The sequence below is a fragment of the Coturnix japonica genome, chromosome 3, assembly GCF_001577835.2.
Source record: "Coturnix japonica isolate 7356 chromosome 3, Coturnix japonica 2.1, whole genome shotgun sequence".
Taxonomy (NCBI): Eukaryota; Metazoa; Chordata; class Aves; order Galliformes; family Phasianidae; genus Coturnix; species Coturnix japonica.
The window spans coordinates 35952091-35972702 of NC_029518.1; the positions used below are offsets into that span (position 1 = coordinate 35952091).

Sequence of the window (20612 nt, forward strand, 5' to 3'; positions counted from 1 at the left end):
AGGAAAAATGACCTAACCAGGCAGTCAGTAGTCCCTCCTTACAGAAGCATTGCTAGTGGCAGAGTGTTGCCTGCACAGCTTAGATAATTTGAAGCTGAGATGTTACAGCAATAAACCTAAAGACAGCATTGTACTGTCAGACCTATCAACAGCTGAAGTGTATTTCTCTGCTTTCCTCTGCTTCTCCCTCCATACCTATCCCAAGCTCTTGACTGCCATATGAAGATGTTAACTTCAGTGACAACTGCAGCAACAGGGACCACAGGTCACAGCCCCAGTTTTGAAGCACACTCTGCTAGAAAATGCTGATGCCTGCTGTGACCAGTATGAATGCACATAACCAGTACTCAATCTAGAAGTGGCATCACTCACCTCTCATCCCATACCTATCCTTTTCTTACAGCACTGATCATCACATCTATGGGCAGATGGGTTCCTGCCTGATGAAACCTCTGAGCTTCCTAGAGGTAGAATGGCTCTATGCATCCTTAAAGACCTGTGCATTCAGACCTCCACTGTATTCCAGTACCTGCAGGCCTTCAATGCTGCAACTACTATTGCATTTTGATATGGAGAAAGAAAAGCCACTTTGGTCTCTTCAAAACAACACTGTTATTGACTCAATTAGATACAGTGGAAAACTGCTCCATTGTGGCACAACTGCAAGCTACTATTTGTAAGACACTATCACTACAGCAAAACACAGAGGCTGTTGAAGTTCTTACAGTCCCCCATTTGATCACAAATGAAAACACTTCTGAAAAACTTTACCTAGATATTAGCAATGTCTTTCCCAGGCATTAAGTCAGTTCTCACCTCAACAGAAGCTTTTACTTACTTCATTCACCGAAGCAGAAGCACAGACATTGTGAGTTTTCTGGCTTCCAGTATCTGTCTGTCTTTCTCCTGACCCATACAGAGCAAACGGGTGTTTATTCTCCTTTGGTGCATCTGCTTTTTGAGGGCTTTTGGCTGATCTTCGATCATTACGACTGGACAAGGCACTTTGGCTCGGACGTCGTCCTGTACGGCTGGTTTTATCTGCTTCCTTCGTGGAAGCTTTATCTGCTTCCTTCGTGGAAGCACGTTCTTCAGTTTTTTCTTGCTCTTCTTTCTGGTGCTTTTCCTGATCTTGTCTTTCTTTTTCTGAAAATAATAATAATAATTTTTCTGCTTTAAGTTTCAATGACAACATGCTACTGTTTGATCTGCGCAGCCTCTTCATACATCAAGCTGTGCTTTTTTCTTTTAGAAAGAAGTCACTAATTCCTTAGCATTAGAAGCCTGCCTTGCTTAAATGCTTTCACCCTTTAGTGATGAGTATTTCCAAGCCTGTCCCTCTATATATCAGCTGCCACGTTTAAACACACCTTTCACTAGTGAGGCTACAGATGCCTGATAGCTCCAAGCAGTGCTGTACATGCAGTTTCCAGTGCTCTCCTGCCTTCACTGTTTCATCCTTCCATCTTTCAGACAGCGAGCAGATGGGCTGCTGAGTAGCAGGTAGGTGCTGCCAGCCAGAGAATAAATCCCTCATGCTATAAGCTTTGACTGAAAGAAGAGAGCGATTCTTTTTCCAGCTCCCCAGTTATTCATACAGATAACTTGATTGTCTGCAGAGGAAAGGGGAGTATGACGCTACCGGTTATGGAAAGATTCCTCCACTGGTGTTGAATGAAATAATCTAGATTAAGGCTAGCTGACACATTGCAGTGTGGACCACAAACAACAATATCAGATTTTACTTAAGTCCTGCCATTAAAAGCAGAAGGACTTGTCCATCCCTATGACACAACAGGGATCATTCATGCTAATTGCTTTGATTTACCAAATGACCTTCAGGCAAGAGCAATCTGACACTGCTTTAGTTTCATTACAGCACACACCCAGCTCTGCCAGAATGGGCGCTACCCACCCAGCACACTGATTATCAGTCCAACAGCGCTTTTTAGCCTTGCAGCACATAGGTTATTTCCTTGCAAAACCATATTACCCACAAGTTTCTCCACACCGCCCACTCCTAAGAGGGGACAGGCTGGTCCTCCTTCTGCATAAAAGAGACCATATCAGAAGGAAGGAAGGAGGCACTGTTTTGAGCACTGCAGTGATATTTCAGAAAGTAAGACACTGAAGGGGAGGCAAATTGTCGTCAAATCTGATAGGAGTGCTTTTATTTTGGTATGTCGTATCCTGCTTTCAAGGAGAAACTGCACCTTCCATCCCTACAGCAGAACAGAGCGATGCTGGAGTAGTTCACAGGACAGAGATGGCATTTAGAGTCCTCAAAGAAAAGTGGGGAGTCTCCACGGTTGCATTGGTAGCACGGCTTTATTACTTCAAGGCAGCAGACAAGCCTGGATGCAGCTCGCTCAGATACAGTCCCAGCTGGTGCAGAAATGACGAAGCCAGCTGATCCCAAAATAGCTATAAAAGCGTATGAGTAAGTGGCATGCAGAATCTTGAACCGTCTTGCAGTAAATGCTGTATACCACAGTATGCTTCGGCACCTTATGTGCACCTGCTATTAGAGCAGGCATTTTAATGAGCTAACTCCCACAATTCACATATATAAGACTCAGAAGGTACAAGGTGGATGCTTTAAACAGCCAATTACATTTCATAGCCAAGATATTTTGCCAGGCACTCCTTTGCAGCAAGGCAGAAAAGCAAGGAAGGAATCAAACCCAGCTACTCAGGAAGCTCAACTATCAGCAACACCTACTGTCTCCTTCCCCCACAGTGTGCCAGCTCAGGCAGGCACTGCTAAATGCATGCTGTGAATAGAACAAGAAACCCAACTGACTGGCTGCGGCATTACAGGGATTAACCAGCACAGGGAAAAAACTAGGAACGTTTAAAAACCGCATCATGGATGCTAAACAGAGCACACAGGACAGGAGGGGATTAAGTGCTTAGCAGCACAACAAGGCTGCCAGGCCCACCCAACATGGCGGTAGGAAGCTCCTGCTCAGAAAAGGTCACTTCAGTCCTCTGGCATCACCCAACTTACATAACAGCTCCCCTTCAACGACTTGGAGAGGATCTGATGGTGCTTTCCTCCCCCTCTAAAGCTGCTCATGCTCTACATGGCTGATGAGACTCCCATGTCAAAGGCTCTGCTGGAGGTACCAACAACCTTCTGATCAGACCCTCAAGTCTGAGAGATCAGCACTACCTTACATAGAAGCATCTGCCCTTTAGTACCGCAGGTTCAGAAGCATTTTGGAATAAAGCAGGGAACACTAGGCCATATTGACTGCCCCCAGTCATATTGAGAGCTGCCCAAGCAGTCTCCTACACACCATGGTAGCTTAAGCACAAACTTCTCCCAACCAGGCAGGTCTCCAAGACCTCTTGAAGAGAGGCACAAACTGACTAGAGCTGAGCATAAAGTAGTTACTATTTACTACCAACGGAGCAGCATTGCTTTATGATCAGCCTCATGAGGCACTGGCACATTTGAGTGACCAGCAACACAGCAGTTGAGTTGATTAGATTCACCCGCTGAAGAAAGTTGTGTCTGGCTTGACAGCAAAGCTTGTTTCAACCCAGAAGATACTGAAGTGTCCTTGGATCACTGCAGATCCCCACACTGACACTGTTAGTCTTTTCTTCTGCCATCAGCTACTCCTCCCTGGGCAGCTGAGTCAGTGAATACTCCTACAGCATCATGACAGATCAGGGAACAAGCCTGAAACTGGGTGTTTGAAACCTGGATGTGCTAATCCAGTCTATTGTGTGGCAACTGCTTTGACACAGAGTTCTCACTGCTGTCATTTAAGACCTCTATAAAAGGGCTGAAGGCAAAAAAAAGTCACAATAAAGCTGGAAAGATGGCCTAGCCCTGGATGTGTGCGCAACAGTATCATTTCACAAGCAGCAAGTACCACTGCCAAGAGCTCCTGTCATTCACTTACCAGCCCATGGGGTTGACAGCTTTGAGTGTGTGTCAACTAGACCAGTTGATTTAGGTCAAGATTGTATTGGATCACATCTGAAGCACATCCAGGCCTGAATGCATTCTACAGAGCAGAACTGTGTGAAGAGCCAGAAGGAATTAAGCCAAAGCTGCCAAAAGTGCACCTTAATATCTCTCAGATACAGCAAGGAAATGCACTTGTCCCTGTTTGCCATCTCATAGGTTCATGCTGGTAATAACAGCACAATAATGGTAATAACACTGCACATGTTGTTTCAGCAACATTACTGCTGGCCAAGCATACTCACCACAAACCCTTAGCAGAAATCTGGTTCCCTCCAGAAGAGAGAGAAGCAGCAGTAGGCAGGTAACAACCCAACCGGGATGCTGCAGCATGTGGGTGGATGGCAGATTGAGAAGACAAAAAACACCACTGACATGAGCACACTCACTGCCCCCACAGCATCTCACTGTAATTAAGGCCCTCCAGAAAAATAAAAGCAGTTGAACAATGAAGGATTCAGGGGTGGTGGTTTGTATGTTATATCTTCCGTGCTTTTTAATTAGGAAGTCACTGAACAAAAGAAAATAGCACCTTTAGAATTGCTTAATACTGAGTCGCTTGCCTTCTGATTGTACAGCAAGCTGTACTTGAATATACAGTAAATTTCCACTTAATCCAGCTGCCAAAGCTGAATTGCTCTCAGACCTTTTGGTAAAGCTTTTAAAATGCCTGCTGGAAGACTGCTTATCCCAAGTCACTCTGCAAAGACATGAAGATTAGATACAGGTTTCCCCTCCTGTTGTAAATGGGAAGAGCCTCGGAGAGGATCAGGTACTCTTACAGGAGCCATAGTGAAGTTACCAAGCTACCAAGGAACTCCAGCCTGGTCCCATCTCAGTGAGCTGCTGCCATGGCTGCATGGCTTTGGAGGGATGGAGTGCTTTACCCCGGCAACCAGCAGCTGTACGTACCTCCAGCTCCTTAACTCAAACAGACCTTGTTCTGAAGAGCATCCCAAACCATTCCTGTTGGCATTTTCTCCCAACACTGAAGAGCTGTGTTTCAGCTCAGCAGCATTTCAGCAGGCATATGACAGCTGGGTGGCACACAGGCCCACGTTGCTTGAGGACCACAGCTCTTCACTTGCTCAGGGCTACTGACTTGCCTGTCCATGGCTTCAAAGCCAAGACCACAAAGCTCATGTACCAGCAGGGACACAGAGTTCAGCTAAGCCAGAACATCACATGCAGGTCCAGGGCAGCACATTATGTGCCAGTCACTGGCACACAGCCTAGCTTGGTGCCGCCACTTCGGCCAGAGAACCTGCTTATATAATTGCAGGGATGCGCTGCTCCCATAGCAACCGTTTACATAAGCGGCTGTGACTCAGGATGAGTTACCACAACGCGGTCCTTTAAAGGGACGCCCAGCTTCTCAGCGTCGCAGCTCCCTGAGGTCCCACAGCCTCAGTTAACGGATAGGCTTCTCCCCGAGCAAGTAAATCCCACATTTCTCCGTACTCCCGCCCTATTCGCTGCACCCGAAGCCGCTCACCCACACTGCGGCACCGTCAAGGCCGGGCCTCCCCCGCCAGCCGCGGCCACGCACCTGACCCAGCTGAGGCACACACCGCCATCCCCGCCGCCCTCACCTCCATCCCCCTCGCTCCTACCGGGGCCGGCCCGTCCCGCCTCCGCCGCTTCCTCCTCGTTTGCGGGCGGAGGGCTGCCCGCTGCCGGCGGCGATGGGGACCCGGCGGTGCTGCTGCCGCCGCTGCCTCCGGCGCTGTCCTGCTCCCAGCCGTCCCACAGCCACGGCCGGTGCGCCTGCTCCAGGAGGCGGCGGCTGAGGCGGTATCGCAGCAGCTCCAGGTAGCAGGCGCCGCACGACTCCCACTTGGGCTCCTTGAAGCGCTTCATGTACTCCGTCTTCACGCGCCGCGCCGGCACCACCATGGCGACAGCCGAGAGCGGATCGCCTCGTAACGCTGCGCCGCCGGCCGAGCCCGCCCCTCCCGCTGCAACGTTTAAATCCAAACAGCGGACACCCGCCCCGCCCCTCCCGCAGCGCCAATCGCGGCTCCACGCCGCCCCAACACAGCACGGGCCGCCTCGCGGCTCCCGGACACAGAGCCACCCAGCGGCGGGGCGGGCGGAGGAACCGAACGGGGCCATGATCCGCCACAGGGGGGCACTGACGGATCGCGGGAGGGCGGCGGGACAGCGCTACAGCCCACGGCCTTGATCTGACACCTGGGCCAGGGAGGAGCGTGGGTTGCTCCCCAGTAAAGCAGGGGTGTGCAGGGAGATGACATTTATGGCGGATGACAGGCCTGGGTTCATAGCATCTGCCTGCTGTCCAGAAGCTGTAATTCTGTGCTGAGTGGCGTTCTGAGCCACAAGGAAAGCACTGGCTGGGCAGCTGGGATTGCAGGCTGGATGCTGGTGCTCCCAGCTCAGAGCTTGGCTGAGGAGGCTTCCCCTCTCCTCAGGGGAAACAACCCTCTGCTGTGGTTGACGTGGCCATATTTGGGGAACACAGACCTCCTCACAGCCATTAACTGGTGCTTCAGCCTTCACACAGGGACCCCAGCACCACAACAGCAGGCCGGCATGCTGCCAGCTCCACCTTTTCTCTCCGGGCAGGCCACAGCTTGTCAGCACTTAGCAAACAGCACCAGATTGCTGTTATGACCCCTCACCTTCACCGTGCCACGCTTTTTGAGGGTCATTTTTCCTCACTGCCATGACAGTGAGCACCCAGCTGTCCATGCATTCCAGTTCGTCCTGAATCTCTTGCAACACATCCTCTGGTGATGGGCAGCTTGGCAGCAGGCACGCTTGGGAACTAACCAGGGGCAGTTTGTGCAACAAGACCTGTCACAGAAGCCTATGGAGACACCCAGCTGAGCCTATGCCAACAGCCACACCTTACCCACACACATTCCTCATGGCCCATCACAGTGATGGGCCTAGTGGGACAGGGCCCCTAAGGCCAGGCAGTAGGGCCCAGTGTGCCAGCCATCTCCCCTACCCAGCCCTGAGGCATGTTTGTGGCTCTGGAGGAGGACACTGAGCCAGTTGACAGAGATGAAAGACAGTTCCTGTGAGAGCCTCTTAGCACAGCTCCATGCTCACACAAAAGGGCTGCTCCAGCTCCTCAGCACAGCAGCTCTGGATGTGCTCAGCGTAGCTATGTAAACATTTATTTCTTTAATCCTAATGAGTTTTGGCTTCAGTGTCTCATGGCAGAGATCTACATACACAGGCTGAGAGTAGCCGGTTATTAAGTAGCTTCAGCTCCACAGATGCCTGAATGAAGAACTACATTATTTATGAGTATAAGAATTTCCTCCCTCACGTATTCTGCTGTTGCTTTCCTTCATTAAAAATCTAAATAAAGACATCATTTGAACCAGAACACAAATTCTAGATGTGCTTTTCCCTTTTAAGGCCCTTTTCCCTGGACGATCTTAGTTCTGCCTCTAATCCCCACCACTGACTACCTGGTGGTGGCTGGCCAGGTGAGCCAGGAGCTCCACATGGGCTGATGGCAGAACTGGAACCAGGTCCTGCAACCCAGCCTTCCTCCATGCTCTGTAGTGGCAGGTGCTAGAGGAGGATCAGTGGACTTGCCCCTATCTTCTCCTTTTTACTGGTATCAGCTGTTTTTCCCCACTTTCCTGCTTCTCAGGTGCTACAGTGCTGTACACTGTTACTGCCAGGTCAAGAAGACCTTAGAGCCAGAAGCAGGATGATGGTCAAGGTGCCAGCCCCAGCAGCACCTCTGCACTCTGCCCACTGAGCCTGACACAACCTAGGCCTACACCCGGCCAGGAGAGAGGCAGGGCAAGCAGGAGAGACTTCCCACCTGCCCACCTTCCTCCTCCCCACAGGGAGCCCTGCTGGGGAGGTGCAGAGGGCACGCGGCCATGGTTTGGTGAGCAGCGTCCCTAATATGGCCTCGGCTGCGCTGACTGGCTGGGGGCTCCTGCTGCAGGAATGCAGCCCTGTATAAAAGCCCCCACGAAGGCAAACCATGCTGGGTGCTAGCAGGGAAAGAGAGAGACTGGCTCAATATGGGAATTGTGCCTGCCTCCTGGAGGCTGTCCAGGCTCTCTTGGGTTTCAGGCAGCGTGCAGTGGCTGGGTACAACCAACAGCAACTGGGATGCTTTACAGGCTTTACCTGTCTTTTCCTTCATCTGCCTTCACCTAAATGCTGTCCCACACGTTACAATCATCCCCTTATTCCACCCACATCTCAAACGGCCCAAGAAGCTGTAGGTCTGGACCCAGCTGCTCTCTAGGGTTCATGCATGGCTCCTCCTGCAAAGGACATGCTCCTGAGTGTGCCCCAGGTGCTCAGAGTAATGCCTGAGCCAGGGACCTGCAGGGACACCCACACCAAAAGGAGTGCCACCACTCTGCAAGGATGACATCAATAAGTGGCAGGAGTGATGGTGCTCTTCTGACCAAAGCTTAGGCATGAAAAGAAAAACAAACAAAAAGAGATAAAGCAAAAATGTTTTACCCATTTCAGAGACCAAATCCCTGCTTTGCTGAGAAACACCCAGTCATTTGCTGCTGACTGCACAGCAGTAGCAGAGAGAGCCATAGACGTGCTGGTAAACATGTTGTAGCTCCCAGTTTAGAACAAGGCACGTAGATGGCAAATGCACTTCTGGTGAAATACTTGTGCAGAGGAGATCTAGCCCAGATAGCAGCAGTTAAAAAAGAAAGTGCCTTGAACAAAACGTCAGATTGCCACCCGAGGCATTTTCTCAGGTCACACAGAGAAGTATTAGAATGGAAATGCATGAAAAGCATGGCACACCTCTAAATGGACATGAAACAGCCACCGGTGGGGTGGGGTTTATTTTTAACCCCCTGCAGCTTGCAGATGTGTAAATTCCATCTGTGCAGGTTTCTGCCGCTAGCAAGAGGCATATAATTGGCCACATGGCTTCAGGCTGGAAAAAGTCAGTGCAGCTGGGGTTAACTTAGCCTCCAGATAGGAGGGGGATTAAAGTCTTAGGCTGCCTCTTCCCTTGGCTTCCTAGCAATCCCAGCCAGCAGCCTGAATGCACACATGTGTTAAGCACTGCCAACCGCACACCAGCTTTGCAGCTTTGGCTGAGCGTGGCCCGGCTCTCCAGCTCCAAGCTGTGCCAGCAGGGTGGGATGGGATGGAGCAATCAGCAGCCAATGATGCTCAGCATTTGGTTGGAGATTTCCAGTTGGGTCTTAAAGGCTTCCTGGGAGGAAGCTGCTGCTCAGCAAACCAAAGTGCCCATTTTCAGTACAGACAAGCAAACATTACTAAGAGTTTGCCAGGTCTCTCCAGCTTAAATGTTTCTCTCTGCACACCTGTTGGTCTTTTCCAGTGCTCTCCATCGTACAGTTCACCAGCACAGTAGCCTTCTTCCAAGGCTGGTCACACAAAGGCCAGCCACTCTCACACAGCATCTCCAGACACAACAGCATCCTTACAAAAAGGACATTTCAAACACGCAGCCACCTGGGTTGGTTCCAGGATTGTGTTTTTCAGAGGAAGTGGACCGAGCACAGCAGTGTGCCCAATGAAGAAAGCCCATGTTTTAAGAAAGCATCCTTTAGAACACTGCAGATGATCTCCAGAACAGATCTGACAAATGGGCGCCCTTGAAAAGAAACAAACACCACTTGTGAGTGCCTCCTTAGAGAGTGCTGACATCTCTGTTTATTGTTTAGAATGGATTATCTCCTCGGCACAGGCAACCTTTTGGCTCCACAGAGTGCTCTCAGGCTAACTTTCATCTCCTGAGCTCACTGGTTTGTGTCCAGCCCAGGCTGCCAGCACACCAAACCCTGTGCAGTCTGTGCTCCGCATGCAGGACTCACTGCTCCCAGAAGGAGCTCTGTGGACAAAGCTGGATGAATGCTCCATCAGCTCCTTGAATGTATCTGCCCTTTACCTCGGGAGGGGAGGAAGGTAGAACGGGTCAGGATCCTCCCTCTGCAAACTGGTGGGCTGCAAGTGTGTTCTCCTTTCTGGTGGTGAAACTACAATAGGAATCTGGCCAATGGCATAGAGAACAACCCTTTATTCCTTCAATGTGCTGCTAAGCTCTCCCCCCTGAAGAAGATATATTCTCCTATACTCCCATCAGGAGTTCCTGCCAAGAAAAGTGTGACACTGTTTAAATAAACACACTGTGGACAGAGCCAAACAACAGGCAATGGTCTGGAAATCTGCTGTGGGAGGACAACCATTAAACCTTTATATCTTTATCTATGAGAGCTGATCTAAAAATAAATAAGTCTCTATTGAGACATAGACGCGCCATCTCAAGTACTTCATTTATCTTGGCTTTTTAATCAAGGAATCTTTCTGGAAAATCAAATTGTCCCCATCAATTTTACATCTCTTCAGTCCTATCTTTCCTTTCATATCCATATCTTTAAGTCAGTTATACTGGTTACATTTTAAGACTGTGGCCACTTCACCGTATGGCACCTCATTTTCCCTTCTGGAGCCAATACCATCTCTCCTTGTGCTGTGTAAGATAGAGTCGGAGAAATTGGGAAGAATTGCTGCCATGTTAAGAAGTGCAGAATTCCCCAGATCTAGGCAGGAGCTGGGAGTGAGCTGCCTGTGGGTGAAGCCCTCAAAGCAATACTTGGAGGTCCGTCCTTCCTTCTGGGAAAATGCTATTCTGACGCTCACAGCACTGTAATGCTGGCAGTCCCATTGGCAGAATGTAAAACCAGAAAGAACATCGCCCTCCAGAGGGTACTGATAGGGGTATTCCCTGGAGTAACCTTGCTGCAGTTCTTGCCTTCCTGTCCTAAACACGGCCACGAGCGGAGCTCCGCTCCCCCCACACGGTGCCCATAGATCGGAGTTGTGTGGGTCAAACCCAGGGCAGGGAGCTCTGCTCTTCAGAGGGCAGCGGGTGCACCAAGATTTGCTGTGCCCTCCCCTCTCTCTTCTAAATCACTCCCCACGTCCCATAATACGCCCCCAGAATCCCTGCTGCAGTTTGGAAGGCTTATTTAGCGAGTCAGATATAGCAAGGCATGAACTTATAAATAGAGAGGGGCAAGGCTGGGGACTCTGCAACGTGACTCACAAGTCAAACTGCCTGTGAGGAACTTATCAGACATTTGCTTTAAATATTCATTTAGCAATACCGATGCCTGCTCACGGTTACACTTACCGTATGAAAACACCATGCCCATATGCGGTCAGCTCATCCATGGTGATGGAGGCCACTCACTGTCCTGCAGAGCTCCCAGGCTGCAGCCTGCCTGTGTGCCACCAGTACAGCCACTGCCACTGGAAAAGGCAGCAGACCCTGGGGTTATGTCAGAAGGAGTTTCCTCCTGAGATGTTAATATTGCTTTTATTCCTGTGGCTGTCTTTCTTAATCCAGGCCCCAACCGTGCAAACACTTGGACACTAAACAGGTCTGTTGTCCTCTGGTGGCTTCAGTGAGGACCTCTCACAGGACTCAGTGCATCCACAGGGAGATAAACCCAGGGCTTGTCTCATGCGCTGCCTGTCTGAGACTCCATAAATGGGATGAAACTGCCACAAGGTGTGATCAACCAAACCTCATTTGCACAAATAGCAGCAATTAATACTAAGTGCAATATCAATACAGGGCCTCAGGGGAACCTCTATCAGTACGAACCTGGGAGAACATCAGCAACGTGCTGCAGATCACCCCAGACCCCATATGAAGAACCAACCATCACCAATGTGGGCAGAGCTGCACCTGGTCGCTGGGTCCTGGCCAAGACTGACAGGAGTTATCACAGGGTCACAGCATGGCTGAGGCTGGAGGAAACCTCTGGGGCCATCTGCTACACCCTGTACTCAAGCAGGGCCACTGGATTAGGGTACTCAGGGCCACGTCCAGGTGGCTTTTGGAGATCTCTAAGTTAGGAGACCCCACAGCCAGTATGGGAATGTCCCAGCCCAGCTGGTGGCCATGTCAACCCCTGGGTTGTGGCCGTGCTTGGAAGTCATTCAGATTTCTAGACTTTCCCCGGTATTTGTGCCAGGAAACTGGACTGCATGACTTTCAGGGCTAAATTTAGGATGGTAAGTATTTCCCGCTCCCCAAACACCTTCATGACACCATCTCAGAACCTTCCATGAACATTAGCCGTTCATCATTATCTTCCTTTGAAACAGAAATCAGAAAAGCCATTTTGCTGGTAACAAACTGAGTGCAGGAAGTGTGGAGTTGTTCATGGTGAGAGGGGAAAACCATTGATGGGCTTGGGATGAGAAAGGGTAAAAGGGAGATAAAGCCTGTACACTTGTGTCCTGAAACACGGTGCTTCACCTGGGGCAGCACTGGTGGCCATCAGCCCTTCCTCTACCCAGCAGCTGCCCCTCGCCCCATGGCAGCACAGCAAACCCTTGGAAAACCCTGCCCGAAGGGTGCTGTGGGCAAGCAGCCCAGTGGCACCTGCTCGCCTCATGGGCTGGCAGCAGCCCAGGGGAAACCCGACTCCTTCAGAGAAAGCACTGACTGCTCCAATCCCAGCTGAATCGGGTGCAAAGTTCTGGCGTCTCTTTCCCAGTGGAAAAGTGGTGCAGGAGGAGTCGGATGAAGGGTCACCAGCTCTTGCAGCCTCCTTTCCCTGGGGAAGGACAGAGCTGCATCCCTTTGCACACATTCACCTGGACTAAAATGTAATCTAAGTCTCCCCACTTTGAGTCTGAAACCTTTCCCCCTTGTCTTATCACAACAGACCCTGCTAAAGAGTCTGTCCCCTTCTCTCTTACAGCCATTCTTTAGACACTGAAAGCCCACTCTCAGGTCTCCCTGGAGCCTTCTCTTCTCCAGGCTCAACAGCCCCAGCTCTCTCAGCCTGTCCTCACAGGAGAGGTGTTCCATCCCTTGGATTATTTTTGCAGCCCCCCTCTGGATGCTCTCCATCACGTCCCTCTTGTACTGAGTGCTCCACATCTGGATGCAGTGCTCCAGGTGAGGTCTCACCAGTGCAGAGTAGAGGGGCAAGATCCCTTCCATCATCCTGTAACTCCCTCTATACCTAGAGGGTATAATGGGCTGGAGGGTTATGCCAAGTGAGGTGGAGTTACAGCATAGGCTTGTTCCCCAGATTACTGCAGCACCCCAGGGCCAGAGCTGCCTCCCAGCCACCAGTGCTGGCTTCAGAGCATGGCTGGGAAAAGGTCATGCCCAGCTACAGTCCCTGTGGGCACTATGGGACAGCCCACAAGGAGCAGACAGTGCTGGAAGTGCAGAAAGTTGGACTTTCAGGGCTGATAGTGGGCCCTGCATGGAGGAGAGGGAAAACCCTGGGGAAACAAGGCAGTTCTCTAAAGTGTCACCATCACACATAGCACACATCCCTATACGCTGAGGACTCTGGCCCTGATGATCCTCCCCCTCCTCTGGTCCAAGAGCAGGGAGGATGATGAAGTTCTTAAGAAATATCAGAGGATTAGTAGCAAAGGTTGGGTTAATAGCTCCCCATAGCCTTGTTGAAGTACGTACTACTGAACAACAACATGTAAATAGTAAATACAACAAGGTCATGAACTCCCTTCTGTCCCAGCCATTCAGCTTGAGGCATGTAGGGCTGAACAGGACCAGGTGCTGTCTATTCCTGCAGAGAATCCCTTTGGAGGCTGGGTCTTTATTGTAAAGTGTAATCACGATGAGAAAGAATACACTCTTAGCACTACCACAGTAGAGCAATAACCTCCCTGGATTGGAAGTTGAGTTGAAAATCATCTTCCAGCAGTGCCATCCGCATTGCAGTGGTAATGTAAAACAACAACCCCAAACCAAGTGCAGCCTTCCTGCCAGGGCCATCTAAGAGGAGGCAGATAGGTAGGGCAGCACCTACAGTGTAGCTGGGGCCAGAAGGGCAGGCAGGGAGAGCCCTCTGGGCTCTCAGGGCACAGGGAATCCACAAGGCTGTAGCCACAGGAGGTCCTGGCTGTGCAGGCAAAGCCCGTGTGTCAGGTGGGGTGAGGAAGTGGCCCTGGCTGCCCCCAGCCCTGGGGACAGGGTGAGCGCAGGAGGGCTTTCCATAAGCGGAGTGGAAAGCTCTTAATTTAACCTGTGCCTGCCACCTGGCCTCAGCTGTGGCCGTGCCTCTGTCCATCACAGCTCAGAGCTGCACAGACATGCCTGGCTACTGCTCTGGCAGGCTGAGCCCAACTAAATCTTTTACAAGCTGAGAATGAGTAGCGCTCATAACCCTTTCCCTACTGGGCATGGGAGAAACACGGTGCAATGGAGCCAGTGTCCTGGGCATCCCAAGCTGCCCTCTGCACAAGTGAGCTCCCTGCAGCCCACAGCAGGGCGAAGCCCCCCCCAGGCATGATCCCATCACCCTCCCTATCCCATCTCTCCATGGAGAGCCCTGCCAACCCCTGCTCCCAGCCCCAGCACCCAGCCCCAGGTCAGCGAGAGATGGAAGAGCCCAGGGAAATGATGACAGAAACAACTGCGTTAGGGGTGTGACAGAATGACTGATGATTTAATGCTTCTTGAAGTTTTGCGTTTCCTTCCACAGGGCATTGGTTTTAAAAACAAACAAAACGAGGTAAAATAAATTAATTTATGTACACTTTACATACACTGTGTCACATGGAGCTTTGCAGCAACAGTAACCAGAAATTGTTACAAAATAGAAAGTCGCGTGGCTGGTGCAGGTCCTCAGCAGCCTGGAACCTACAAGGTTGTCATCCTGAGTGTGGTTGGCAAAGTGATCATGTAAACATGTTTAGAAGCATTTGCGGTGGACAATGGATGGGCCGGCTTCATCATACTCCTGCTTGCTGATCCACATCTGCTGGAAGGTGGACAGGGAGGCCAGGATGGAGCCGCCGATCCAGACAGAGTATTTGCGCTCAGGTGGGGCAATGATCTAGGAAAGCCAAGAGAGATGAGATCAACACACCTGCTGCCACCACAGGTGCCATGGGGTACACGCTGCCCCACGCACTGTCCGTCCACAGGAGGACCACAGAAGGCTGCTCCTGGAGACTCGTGTACAGGTCCTTGATGCTAAAGCCTTACCTTGATCTTCATTGTGCTGGGTGCCAGGGCTGTGATCTCCTTCTGCATCCTGTCAGCAATGCCAGGGTACATGGTGGTACCCCCAGACAGCACGGTGTTGGCATACAGGTCCTTCCTGATGTCAATGTCGCACTTCATGATGCTGTTGTAGGTAGTTTCATGGATGCCTGCAGACTCCATACCTGGGGGCAGAAGAAGTGCAGGCATGAGCTAAGTGCTAAGCAGGAGCTCTGTGCCAGGAGAGAGCAGAGAGCTGGCAGGGGAGGAGAGAGGGAAGAGGGGCACGCACCAATGAAGGATGGCTGGAAGAGAGTTTCTGGGCAGCGGAAACGCTCATTGCCAATGGTGATGACCTGCCCATCAGGCAGCTCATAGCTCTTCTCCAGGGAGGAGGAAGAGGCAGCTGTGGCCATCTCATTCTCAAAGTCCAGAGCCACATAGCACAGCTTCTCCTTGATATCACGGACAATCTCACGTTCAGCTGTCAGGGGGAGCAAAGTCGTCAGCGATTGCAAGGAGGGGAAAGAATAGGAAACACTGGCAACTCCTCCACTGGTCTGCTGGGTCTCCAGACCACAAGCCACAAGCAAATGCCCAACAGGGAGCACTCCCAGGGCTTGCAGCACAGCAAGAGGCTGCAGCATTCCTTGATTTGCAATAGTTGGGAAGATGGGGAAGCATTGTAGAGGAGGTGCTTACCTGTGGTGACAAAGGAATAGCCACTCTCTGTCAGGATCTTCATGAGGTAGTCAGTCAGGTCACGGCCGGCCAGGTCCAGACGCATGATGGCATGGGGCAGGGCATAGCCTTCATAGATGGGCACGTTGTGGGTGACACCATCGCCAGAGTCCAGCACAATACCTGTGAAAACAAAGAGCGACCATCTGAGGGGCAGCCCACAAACAGACCTGAGCTGGGGCAGAGCAGCTGGTGACTGCAGAGAGGACCGGTCCTGGGTGTCCTTGGGGACGAGGGTCCATTGGGATGTCCACACTCACCGGTGGTGCGACCAGAGGCATACAGGGACAGCACAGCCTGGATGGCCACGTACATGGCTGGCGTGTTGAAGGTCTCAAACATGATCTGGGTCATCTTCTCCCGGTTGGCTTTGGGGTTCAGGGGGGCCTCTGTGAGCAGCACGGGGTGCTCCTCAGGGGCCACACGCAGCTCATTGTAGAAGGTGTGGTGCCAGATCTTCTCCATGTCGTCCCAGTTGGTGATGATGCCGTGCTCAATGGGGTACTTCAGGGTGAGGATACCTCTCTTGCTCTGCGCTTCATCTCCTACGTAGCTGTCTTTCTGACCCATACCCACCATGACACCCTGCGGGAGAGGAAAACGGGGGCTCAGCAACCTCTCCACGGGTGGCAACGCACCCCTGCTCCACACACGGGGACGAGAGACCCCGACGGGAAGCCCCGAGGGTGCTGATATCGTACCTGGTGGCGGGGCCGGCCCACGATGGAGGGGAACACGGCCCTGGGGGCGTCATCCCCGGCGAAGCCAGCCTTCACCAGGCCGGAGCCGTTGTCGCACACGAGCGCGGTGGTCTCGTCCTCGTCACACATGTTGCTGGCTGGCTGCGGGGCACGGGGCCGTGAGGCTCAGGGTGACGGCGGGGCCCACGGAGGGCACACACGACGGCCCCGCGAAGGGACGGCACGGCACGGAGCCCACCTACCTGTGCTGACTGCGCGTCGGGCCGCTGGCAGAGACGCCTCCCGCTGCTCCGGGTAGCTCGTGGGCCGCCGCCGGACACGGAGCCTTTTATCGAGGCGGGCGGGAGCGCCGCCCGGCCCCCAGGAATGCGGCCCCGGCCGTCGCCATATTTGGGTGTCGGGCCCGGCGCGGCCCCGGCCCGGCGCTGCCCAAAGAAGGCGCTCCTGGCCGCGGCCCAGGTGTGCGAGGCCGGGCCGTATAAGGAGCGTCTGCCGGGCCCCCCCCGGGGCCGGGGCCGAAATAATCCCCCGGCACCGCCGGGCCCGTTAAGGACGAAGCGGTGGGGGCCTCTCCCGGGGCTGTGCGGGAGCCGGGAGAGCAGCGAGGCGTGAAGGAGGAGGCCGCGTGCGGCCGGCAGCGGGGATCCGTACGGGGATGGAGCCTGCGAGCCGCACCTGAGAGAGCGGGCGGCCAGGTACGGGCTGTGCCAGGCAGGGGCAGGCAGCTGGAAGGGCAGGTGTTATAGCAGAGCGGCGGCTGTGTGCCTGCCTGTAGGATGTGGCAGCAGCCCACCTTGAAACACAGGATCACGGAATTGCTCAGGTTGGAAAAGACATTAAAGATCATCAAGTGCAACCACAAGCGAACCACACTACTATCACTAACAGCCCTCCACTAAACCATGGCCCTGAGCACCACCTCCAAACAGTTTTTAAACACATCCAGGGATGGTGACTCAACCACTTCCCTGGGGAGCCCATTCCAGTGCTTAACAACCCTTTCTGTAAAGGAGATTTTCCCTGATATCCAACCTAAACCTGCCCTGGTACAACTTGAGGCCTTTTCCCCATGTCCTGTCACCAGAGAGAAGAGACCAGCCCAGCTCTCGCTGTAAGCACCTTTCAGGTATTGGAAGAGAGCAGTAAGGTCTCCCCTCAGCCTCCTCTTCTGCAGACTAAACCGTCCCAAAGTCACAGCTTTGCATTCTGAGTTGTCATGTTTTTTTTCCTGGATGCTATTTTAAAAATGGAAAATGAAGGTATATGATAGTCATAGAGAAATGCCTGAACACAAAGCAGGGAAGGTACAGATGCAGGTGACTCAGGTCCCTAAGCCTGACATGGCCATGAATGCTGGTGCCTTTATCACATCCCTGTTTCTGGGCTGCTGAGCTCTGCTGGGTACAGCACGACATCCCCTGTCCAGCAAAGCAACTCAGCCTCTTAAAAGGGAGGGCAGCCTCACCAAGAAACCATCTCTGATTGAGCAAAGGTATCGTGCAAGCTAAGAGGAACTGTCCATCTCCCGCAGCTATGGGTATTTTGACAGGTTCTGTGTGGCACATGTGGAAGATTTTATACAGAAATTCTGATCATGTCAGAAGAAATAATCGAGGAGGAGGTAACGCAAGCAGGTCCATATAAATCAGCCTTCAAGATGTCTTCCAATGTACAGCTGGTCAAGGGAAATGCTTATAAACTTTAACATGGAGTCAAGAGAGGAAGAAGAGTTAAGAGTTAAGCCAGAAGTGTTCATGCTGTGAGGAGTCACCTGAAAGTGAAGGCATTTCCTCCATTGCCATGTAGAACAAGGAGCGTCTATAAGAGAGGCCAACAACTTTTCAGCTTTTGCATCCTCTGTCTTGACAGCATTCCTTTTCACCCCTGGCTGCTCCCTATTTCTCTCAGCTATATGTTTTCATTTCCTGTCACGTTACTGAAGTACATGGGGATAACAGATGCTTTTCTCTCACATTATTTTTCAACTTCTTGTGTTATTCTTCAGTTCTGTCATCTACGACTGGGATGTGAAAAAACTGGAAGCCAGAAAAGCACTTAGGAGAATTGCAGCCATCAGATCTATTTAGAGAACTGTAACACGGGTTCCAAAACATGGTCACTTGCATTGGGCAGGCTTTGGATCTGACATCAATTTATGTTTATAACAGAAATCCTGCCTAAAATACTAAGACTTCTGAGATGTAAACATTTTGTATGGTCCTTCAGTGAAACACGACACAAACCTAAACCCCTCTTCCTCTAATTCCTTTTGATTTTCTGGCAGCTCAAGTCAAGTTTACAGCAAAGTGTGAAACTGGTGTGAAATTCTAATGGTTCTGCACCAGGGATGATTTTCCACAGGTAGGTCTGATATTGAACTCGATTTTGGCTGTAAGTCAGAAATCAATTGAATTCAGTTTCCAAAAGCGAGCACAGAGAAAACCACTATCTACAATAAGCAACTGTATAAATGTACCACAAATGCCAATTGATAAGCATTGCTGCTGCTCCTGTGATAGCAGAGGACAGAAGTGTGGGCATTTTGTGCTGCACGTATTTTCCATTAATGAAGAAGTTACACTTTAAGAAACGATATGAAGTGCTGTTTTGTGCAGGAGCTGTCTGCGCTCTTTAAGCTGTTTTTATCAAAATCTGAACGTTTTAAGGCCCAACCTTATTTCTGGTTCTGTTGCACTTGGAAGTAATTTGGAGCTCCTGCATGACCTTTGATGGGCAGCGATAAACGAAGGCATCCTGCTGTACAGTAACCTGAGACAAGAGTGCTGTAGAAGAACAGCTTATTACATAATGAAACGGAGCCTGGAGGGATAGCCCCAAATCCCCAGCTTTTCGAGCTTCCTAATGCAATAGTGAACCAACTTAACATTCCCTGTAGGAGAACACTTAACTTCAGTTTAGGCATGGAAGTTATTTTAATGAGGTTATATTTAAGTAAACTCACTGCCCGTAGCCTTCTGTTTTGGCAATAGTCAGATGAAAGACATTGTACAAATGCCAAATACCTCCTCACCCAGCAGCAGAATAAAACAGTAATTGTGAAGACCGCGTGGCTGATGGTTTCCTGAGAACCTGGAGGCTGCCTTTCCACCAACCGGAATAAACACATCTCAGAAAGACGCCAGGCGCACAGGAGAAGACAGCTACGGATGATCAGGAGCGTGTACGTCTAGAAAGAGCTTTCCTTGGCTTATCCTGTCAGCCCTAACAGACTACACACAGTCTAAGAAGGGTATCTCTCAAGTATTTCACTGTGCACAGTCAATTAGAGATTCCTTTTCTTGTAAAACATGCCCAGTAAAATCTATGTAGAACATACTGCAGCACAGTGACAGTCATCTGCTAGATTATTCCCTTTCTCTTAAAACATGACATTTATCAATTACACAAAACCACCCTTAAAGCAATATTTAAACAAGCAGGTGCAATTCTTCTAATGTTTTAAATGACTGACTGCTTTGAAACCACAGCTTAGATTTATACCCACACTTCGTTATCAGCCGCGAAGGGCTGCAGAACAGCAAAGTCTGCTTCCTAGAACAGTCTGAGAAGATGAGTTGTTAATGCATTTCTTTCCCATATTAGTTAGAACCTCTCTAGATAAAGCTATTCTTCCAAACATGTTCAGACTCTCAGCCCGGCTTACTGTATTAGTACAGGGAGGAGGGGAAGCAGCGGAAGGGGAGCTGTGCTTTTAAAACTAGAAACTGGATTCTCTTCAACCAATTTAACTTCTGACCTTCTCAGCTGTTGGATCAAGTTGTTGCAGCAGGCACCTCGCCAGACAAGTAAAGCATAAGGGCATGCAACTCACTCTGCATTCATTCTCTGGCTGCTGTGCTACTTGCAGCAGTAAGGTGCAAACCTATCAACACTTAACTGTAAAGTTTAAAATCTGCTACCAATCGAAACAAGTAATAAAAAAATGAACTGGCTTTTTTTTCCTCTGATAAACGAGACGGAGGGGTTAAAAATTAGCTGCAGCATCAACTATTAAGGAGCAAGTCGTCAAGTAAGGAAGATCATGATGGACACCCACTTTCATTAAGAGCTCTGGAGGTTTCAGTTCAGCCTAGATTCGAGCAGTTACTGCAAATGCCTGCACAGTGAGCTCCTAAATCTCATTTTTAAGGTGCATTCTAGAAATCTAGAAGTAATTTTTACACACATTAGATGG

The 20612-nt window shown here is 50.8% G+C and overlaps 2 protein-coding genes across 3 annotated transcripts in view; both read right to left on the bottom strand.

Moving 5' to 3' along the window:
* The window catches only part of CCSAP (centriole, cilia and spindle associated protein), a 12190-nt gene extending 6078 nt beyond the window's left edge, over nucleotides 1-6112 (bottom strand). Inside the window, exons 1-2 of one of the 2 annotated variants that reach the window (XM_015857866.2) lie at nucleotides 5596-6112; nucleotides 839-1146 (exon numbers count right to left, since the gene is read on the bottom strand). In XM_015857866.2, coding sequence (XP_015713352.1) covers nucleotides 839-1146; nucleotides 5596-6097 — 810 coding nt within the window. In that variant the 5' untranslated portion in view covers nucleotides 6098-6112. Of the gene's footprint in view, nucleotides 1-838; nucleotides 1147-5574 lie in introns of both variants that reach the window. The other variant, XM_015857865.2, reaches the window with a different exon arrangement.
* An 8296-nt stretch (nucleotides 6113-14408) lies between these two features.
* ACTA1 (actin alpha 1, skeletal muscle) lies at nucleotides 14409-16793 on the bottom strand. The gene is made up of 7 exons (XM_015857910.1): nucleotides 16660-16793; nucleotides 16418-16558; nucleotides 15977-16301; nucleotides 15678-15839; nucleotides 15268-15459; nucleotides 14979-15160; nucleotides 14409-14826 (listed from the first exon to the last, which is right to left on the bottom strand). The coding sequence occupies exons 2-7, from the start codon at nucleotides 16544-16546 to the stop codon at nucleotides 14683-14685; spliced, it is 1134 nt and encodes a 377-aa protein (XP_015713396.1). The 5' UTR covers nucleotides 16547-16558; nucleotides 16660-16793; the 3' UTR covers nucleotides 14409-14682.
* Between the last annotated feature and the right edge of the window lie 3819 nt (nucleotides 16794-20612).

Bases quoted from the DNA above. Each gene is read 5' to 3' on its own strand.
- ACTA1 (XM_015857910.1), bottom strand. From the start codon at position 16,546: ATGTGTGACGAGGACGAGACCACCGCGCTCGTGTGCGACAACGGCTCC. The intron at 15,840-15,976 runs GTGAGTGTGGAC...TTGTTTTCACAG, and splicing joins TGCCTCTGGTCGCACCACCG to GTATTGTGCTGGACTCTGGC. The intron at 14,827-14,978 runs GTAAGGCTTTAG...TGGCTTTCCTAG, and splicing joins CCAGCACAATGAAGATCAAG to ATCATTGCCCCACCTGAGCG.